Source organism: Eucalyptus grandis, chromosome 1 (genome assembly GCF_016545825.1).
Source record: "Eucalyptus grandis isolate ANBG69807.140 chromosome 1, ASM1654582v1, whole genome shotgun sequence".
NCBI lineage: Eukaryota > Viridiplantae > Streptophyta > Magnoliopsida > Myrtales > Myrtaceae > Eucalyptus > Eucalyptus grandis.
In genome coordinates, this window is record NC_052612.1 from 17,453,944 (window position 1) to 17,461,713 (window position 7,770).

General features: G+C 41.6%; 1 protein-coding gene across 1 annotated transcript; it reads left to right on the forward strand.

The window, feature by feature from the left end:
- Positions 1-5,038: 5,038 nt before the first annotated feature.
- Positions 5,039-6,400, forward strand: LOC104453385 (UPF0481 protein At3g47200). Its single transcript, XM_010067927.3, has one exon. The coding sequence runs from the start codon at positions 5,039-5,041 to the stop codon at positions 6,398-6,400; it is 1,362 nt and encodes a 453-aa protein (XP_010066229.2).
- Positions 6,401-7,770: the final 1,370 nt, after the last annotated feature.

A 7,770-nucleotide genomic window follows, 5' to 3' on the forward strand; every position in this document is an offset into this window, starting at 1 on the left:
GACCTTTGTGGAGCGGCTTGGCCGGACACGGCTGTCCCTGTGGGGAGATGAGCCGCTAGGCCACCGAAGGCTCTGCTGCCTGGGCATACATCGCTGGGCCGCTCTCGGCCGTTGAGATCGTCCATGGCCATAATAGGGGGTTTCGGTTTCTTTTTTTCTTTTTTCTTTTTTCTGACAGGACTAACGAAGGGCGTTGCTTTCATTCGTTGGCGGATTCAGTGGCCATGCTGGTCACAAGTACAGTTTTCTTCCTTTGCAAGAGAAAAAGCAACCGATAATTCATAAATATGGATCTACAAGCGCGTTCCAAGTTCCACCAGCATTTATATAATTCAGATAAGTAATTGACCATTTTTGAGTATCCGAGGTTTCGTGGAACTTGCTTAGGCCCGTGGTGTCATTTTCTTCTTCTCTTAGTCCTTAACGCAAGGTTTTATGTTCCAACGTCTCTTTGTAGCCACTAGGCCCTATGTTATTACCAAATTAGATTACATGCGACAAGGGTCGCAAAAAGAGAGGCAGCGGGCCTTTCAGCCATCCTCAAGCAACTCCTGTGCTTGATAATCATTTCAGTTCTCTTCCGTTAGCAAATAATGCAAATTATCAAAAAAGAAAAAAGAAAAAACTTAAACTTATTAGCTTCGAGTCAATTCAATTCTAAAACTTTCACTTAAGCCAAATTAACTTTAAACCCCTTGACAATTTACCAATTGTGAATTGAGTAATTCCGGTCAATTTTTGCCAGAAATTGTTGACGTTAACATTGATGTAAACAATTTTTCTAATTTTTGTTTTAAATTTCGTTGTTTTTTCTTTTTTTATTCATTGTGGCAAGTAGTTAGAAGAGAAAGAAGAAGAAAATAAAAAATGACTTATTCCAAAAATAATTCCATGAACAAGAAACAACTTTTTTTTTTATTTCTTATTTCTACTTCAAATTTATTCCTTAACTACCTTTCTATTCCATGAAATAGAAAAATTAATTGATATTACCAAACGGATTTCTATTTTTTTTTTTTTGAAAAGCAAAAGGACAAGAATTTGGAAAAATAGAAACATTACCAAATGAAGCCATTACTAAGCAAACTGTGTTTGTTCCTGAAATGAGGTATGTTGTTAAGAGTGTGCATGATAATCATTTTATTTATGATCAAAAATCTATTTGATAACGTAATTTTATTTTTTCTATTTGATAAAAAAAATTAATTCAGAAATAGGTTTGAAATATAAATGAGAAGTAACAATTTTTTTTTTTGAATAAAAATGAAAAATAAAAACTCTTCTCCTCGCTTGCCCTTGCTATTAGTCAACTGCTTCTTTGTTGCCTACTCCTATTGCCCGCCAAACATCTAGAAGGGAGAAATACCGTATCGTTATCAAACAAATAGAAATTTTATATTTTTATCAAAAGCGCATTTTTACTTAAAAACTCATCTATGGAATATAAATAGAAAAATATATTTTTGGCCAGAATTTGTGTCAAGAAAATAGAATGATTATCATTTGTACCCTAAATTGCTAAGTCTATGTGAATCCAAGGAAACTTCGAGAGTGGACTGCAATGGGAATCTTCCGTGTGTAAAGAAAATTTTCCTTTAATTTTTTTTTTTTCGGAAAGAGAAACTATAATTACCTCTGTCATTATAGTCCTTTTTGGCCATGAAATTTATATTTGTATCTAAAAGCAAGGGAAAAGAAAGAAATGAACTTAATAGATGACGTTAAGCTAGCATATAGACCTGTGCTGTTCACGAGAAAAGACTCGTAAAATAGATTACTGGAAATAATTATTTCAGAAGTGTACTTAAAGAGATTTTCATAAGGGATCATAGGCCCCTCTGACTTGAAGGGAAAAAATTAAATTGGATTAAAGTGTACTTGATCATCACGACGTGTGTTCTTCTTGTTGCTCTTGACAGAATTATGTGCGAGCACAGAGAGAAGAATTGACCCAACCAATACTGCAAAAGAACGCCCAAGCACTAGATCACGTTTCATTTTTACTCCTTCAAGTAATTCACCAACCGAGTCACCCCGTTAATATGAAAGAACAAAAATAAGCCCATCTATATTTGGGTTGCCACATTAAGATGAACCAGTAGACAAATTATCAGAGCACCACAAGTTGACCTCAATGCAAAAGAGTACAATTATGGGAGCACAAAGATAAGTATAATTATTAGCGTGTCTGCTCTGCAAAGAACTTTTTTTACTGGCGCGTCTGCCTTGCGAAGTGAGTTCATCTTTTTGACTGGCGCATCTGCTTTGCGTGCGCATCTGCTTTGCAAAGTGAGTTCCAACTGTTCTTGTCCGATTCTTCCAGGCTCAGCCAGAGCAAATCCGAGGTTGTCCCGAATTGTCTTGCCACCGTGGTCCCGCGCGCTGTTCCATTTCTTCTCTGGCTGCTGTCGTTACCCTCACTCTCCTCCCCTCCCTCTTCTCCCCCCCCCACCCCCCCTCTCTCCCCTCACTCCTCACTTTCGTTCTTCTACTTCCTCTTCGCTGGTGAAGCTCTTGGTCATGGGAGAGGGGCTCAACGAGGACGAAATGTACATTCCACGGTACAGGACTAAATAAATCACCGATCGGCTTCAAAATTCACTTATATTTTAAGCAAATGCAACAAATATCCATTCCCAAATTGACGTTTCAACGATTTCATCCACACCCATAAGACCAAAACCAGCAACTTTAGGGTGCTGCTAGGCTAACAATCAATAACGGGGACTGACCAATAAAAAATAATAATAATAATAATAATAACGGCGAACTTTTCCAGCCATGTATCCCAAATTCAGGGAGAGGGGCAACCGAAAGGTCAAATTTGGTATTTTTGTCTCATTTCAGCCCTTTTTTTTCCGCTTATAAATTTAGTTTAGGTTATGAACAATTATTTTACGACACTCACTTCAAAACAGAGAAAAAAAAAGAGAGACTCGGACACGTTAGCAGCGTCAAAATAGGACATACACCCATTTTTTTTCGACTCTTAAATTTGGGGTTGGGCTATAAATGAGTTGTTAGACATTTTAAAATCCTCGTATGTCGCTGTCGCCGCTTCGTCTCCCGTCACTCTCTCAGTTCGGCCGCCACGAAGAGTGCCCCCCTTGGCCCGGCCCTCCACCTCGGAGACTCAAACCGAGCTCTTCAAATCCGAAGCCCATGCTCACCACCCTCAAGCGACGTTTCCCTAATTTCCCAAGCGCTGACTGGACTAGTGATCGTAGCCAAGAATATCTCCTCTGCACGGTAACACCACCTTCTGTGTTTTGCCCTGTTTTTTGGTAAGACTCAAGGCCGAACTGTATTTGTGATGCTTTTGTGAAAGTCACTGACAAATCCGAGTCATTAGTTGATGATTGGTGACCCCGTTGCTGTTCTAAATGCTGATCACTACATCCAAACCTTTCAATGCATATAAGGTGCGTTTGATTTAATATTTTGAAAGCCTATAAGAAAAATGTAAAACAACTTACTTTAAAGAGTTTTAGGTAAATACAAAGGGCGTTTGATAAACTATGCTTTCAAAAATAATTTGAGAGAAATGCCATTCAATAAAATAAATAATAAAAAAACATATTTGAGAAGCCCTTTAATGATTAATATTTTTAAATTTTTTATTTATTTATAATTTTAAAAAATCAAATATATTTAAAATTTGAAAAAAACAAAGGGAAGACCAAACACTTTGCTAGTCCAGTGAAGGGCTATGACCACCGGCGATCAATCATCAAGGTTGCTTGAGATTGGGCAACCTCCGGTGAGGGTCACACAACCCTAGCAAGGGCCACCTGGGAGATCGCTCAACCTTGGGCTACCGTTGCCTAGGTCTTGCGGCCTCAAGCAGACCTCGTGACCCTTGTGAGACCCAAACGGGGGCTACCTAAGGCCATGAGACCTAGGCAATGGTTGCTTGGGCCGCACATAGCCTGGGTCACGCAATGTCGTGTGACCTTCAACAGCCCTCATTAGGGTTGCTCGACCTTGACCAATTGCCGCCACGCATCAGGTCTGGCTCGTTGGCGGCCATAGCCCTTTGCTTGACCGACAAAGGATTTTGTCATTTTTTAATTTAAAAAAAAAACTAATGAGGGACAAAATCGAAAATTTGAAGAATTGGTACAAATAATTTTGAAAGAAAAAAAATGAGTCTTGGCATTTGGCCAAATGTTGAAAACATATTTGTAATGTTCTGAGGTGTTTGGTGGGAGCCATGAACGAGTTGGGCTTTCGTTCTTGAAGAGGACGTCGTTGAAATTAGGTTGGACCAAATTTGCTTTTCAGTTGGACTTAAATCGCTATTGACAATGGGCTCCGGGTGCCTTGAGCCGAATCTCGTTTGTGGCCCAAACCCATGAGACCAGATTTTGGCCCATATTCGGACCAGGCTCAGGGGCCCAACCCGAATCCCTATTTTTGGAATAAAAATTATTTAAAAATAGAAAATTTTAAAAGTCCCCAAAATTTAAATGTCAATTTAGTTTTAAACATTTCACTTTGTGCCAATTCAACTCTAAACTTTTTGACCTAGCACAAATTCAATCATTCTGGCTAATTTTGGTTGTATATTGCTGAGGTGTGGATGTCGATTGGATAACATGGCACGGCTAACCTTTTAACGTGTTTAATTAATAGGTCCACTTGAAAAATTTTAAACACTTTGTAATCTACTGTGGAATATGAGTGGAAAAATCATTATCTTGTTGTTAAGTTACTAAACAACTGAGGAGGCCTTTTATTGTCCAGTCTAAAAGCACTTGACAATCTATTATCGTGTAACTTGATCAAGGTAAAATCGTTGTTTGAATTACTAATCGGACAAAAATGTGAGTAGTAATATTTTACACATGTAAAACATATTTTGGAGCTTACCTGGCGCAGCCGAGCGGTAAGACTCCTTTTTCGTTGACTCTATGATAATGACATAAAAAGTCTTTCTTTAAGGAACTTGCATCAGCATAACATTCCAGTCGGCAAAATGTTCAGGGGATTCGGCTCCTGAAAGCTTGACTCGCCGGAATCAACCCCCAACACCAGAATGAGCGGAGAGAGCGACCACTACACATTCACGGTGGCCGCAGAGGGTAAGCACAGCTGGTCTTCTCGCATGAAGGACCGGTTTAAGCAGGAGCCAACTCTTCTGAGGCCCTCGGCCGGCACCAAATCTTGCACTATCTTCAGAGCACCCAAGAGCCAGGAGGAGAGCAACCCCAACGCTTACAAGCCCCATGTTGTATCCATTGGCCCGTACCACCACGGGAAAGAGCAGTTGAAGATGATGGAGCAGCACAAAGCTCGAGTGTTCTGCACACTGCTTGAACGGACCAGTGATGATGATGATGATTGCGCGGGCCTGGATGATTACTTCACGGCTGTTGCCTCGCTGGAGACTGACATACGGGATAGCTACTCAGAGGACCTCAATTGTGAAAGCGCGGATTTGATTGAGATGATGGTTCTCGATGGTTGTTTCATCATCGAGTTATTCCGCGTGGGGACCTTCTCCACCGTGATGATTCCAGAGTATGAAGACGACCCCTTGTTCTTGACGAATTGGATTGTAGCGGCCCTCATGATTGACCTCGTCCTGATTGAAAACCAGATCCCATTCTTCGTTCTTCAAGAGATCCATCAATTATCCAGGTCTCCTATTGATGGCAATCGCTCCATCAATGAGATTGCCTTAATGTTCTTCAACCGCGCGCTCCAACGGCCAGAGGAACATCTCCAGAGTTACTTCGATATCCGCATCACGCACTTGCTCGACTTGTTCCGAGTGTGCTTGGTCGGCCTATCTATTCTCGATAGTCGCTCACAAGAGGTCAAGGTCGATGAAGAGTTGCTGCAACTGACGCCCTCCGTGAATCATCTGCTTCTCGTGGGGATAAAGTTTGAACCAAGGAAGAGCAAGAACCTAATAGGCGTCGTGTTTGATCACGGAGTGCTCCGGATCCCTCCTTTGACTCTCGACCTTCTCACCACTTCCTTCTTCCTCAACTGCGTGGCTTATGAGCAGAGCTACCGTTGCTGCCCCAAGCACATCAGCACTTACGTGGTCCTCATGAGTGGTCTCATGGGCAACGTAGCGGATGCAGCGTTCCTGTCTCAGTGCGGCATGCTCATGAACCTTCTAGGGCCCGAAAAGGAGGCCGCGCGGTTCTTCTCTGATCTCGCCAAGGATGTCCAGTTCGATTTCAAGGAGTGCTACCTGGTTGAGTTATTCGCGAAAGTCACCTGGTACCGCCGGAACAAGTGGCGCATGTGGTGGGCGGGAATCAAGCGCGAGTACTTCGGCAGCCCCTGGTCTTTCATTTCGGCTGCCGCTGCTTCCATTCTCATAGTTCTTACAGTTATCCAGGCCTTCTTCACCGTTTACATTTATTATCATCCCAAGAAGTGACCCAGCTCTGCGACACAGCTTCAGAGAGGTATATGATGTTGATGTACCAACCATGTAGTTTGGAGAAATCAGAGCAGTAAAATCTGTGCTTCATATCCGGGTTTTGCTTTGGCTGCTGTACTCCTAATTCATTTTAGATTGCTTAAACTTAATTAAATCTTCATCACTGCAAATAGATTAGCAAATTTGATGAAGAGCACCGCACTAACTAGAGAATTTAATATTAATGCAACTGATCCAAGTTGACAGACAAAGATTTCTCAGACGCATGATCATTGTCGGTTCATAAAGAAGAAATAATTGCTAATGGACCATATAAACAGCGAAGTATTAGGGATCGAATTGGGAAAATGGACTCAAACTAGCTGAAAGGTGGGTTTTTTGCAAAGCTGAGAACCATCTTTAAATGAGAATGAATTTTCTTAATTATGTTTACCGTTTTGGAATTTCATTTGATACGATTTATAATAGGAAGCTGATCAGGCAAACCTATGCCGAGACTTATGGCGAGGACCTCCTCAAGGCATTGGGCAAAAAACTTACGGATGATTCTATATAAAATTTTACTCTTGAAATAGAAAAAAATAAAAAATGCAATTGATACGATTTATAAATTTTTGTATTTATTCACTTTTTTTTCTACTTTTTCACAAATCGCCAACCGCCGCATTATTGCTGACCACCGACTGTCGTCACTAACCGCTGCCACATGAATGATTGCCGCCCATAGCCCACTGACCGCCATCCCCTCCCACGGTTGCCTGTCCACCTCTAGCAGCCAACCGATGGCATCGATGGTGGCGATGACAGGTTGCCAATGGTTGAGTGGTGGCGACGGCCATTGATGGCGATTGTCGATCGACAGGGGTGGCCGATGGGCTATGGGTGGCAATCGTGCAGCGGAGAGCGGTGGCAATGGTCAGCGATCAAGCGACAGCGACAACGGTCGCTGGCGATCGGGGGCTGCAATGACAATAGTAGGTGGCGGCGACGACGATGATCGGAGGCGGTTAGGCGGCAACAATGGTGGTTGGCTAACGATGGCCGCGAGCGACTAGAGGTAGTCGGCGGTTGGCAAGTGGCTAGCGGTGGCGCAGCAAGGAAGAAGAACACAAGAAAAATATAAAAGAAAAAATTGTCTTATTGTTATAAATTGTTCCCATAAATGAGATGCTATTTTTTTTCTTATTTCTATTTCAAATCTATTCACTGACTACTTTTTATTCCAGGGAATAGAAAGTAAGTTGGTATTACTAAACGGATTTGTGTTCTTTTTTTGTTTCGAGGAACAAAATAACAGAAATTGAGAAAAATAAAACGTTACCATGTAGGCCCTTACTTCACAAGAATCCTATGACAAGACCGTGTTT

Bases quoted from the DNA above. Each gene is read 5' to 3' on its own strand.
- LOC104453385 (XM_010067927.3), top strand. From the start codon at position 5,039: ATGAGCGGAGAGAGCGACCACTACACATTCACGGTGGCCGCAGAGGGT.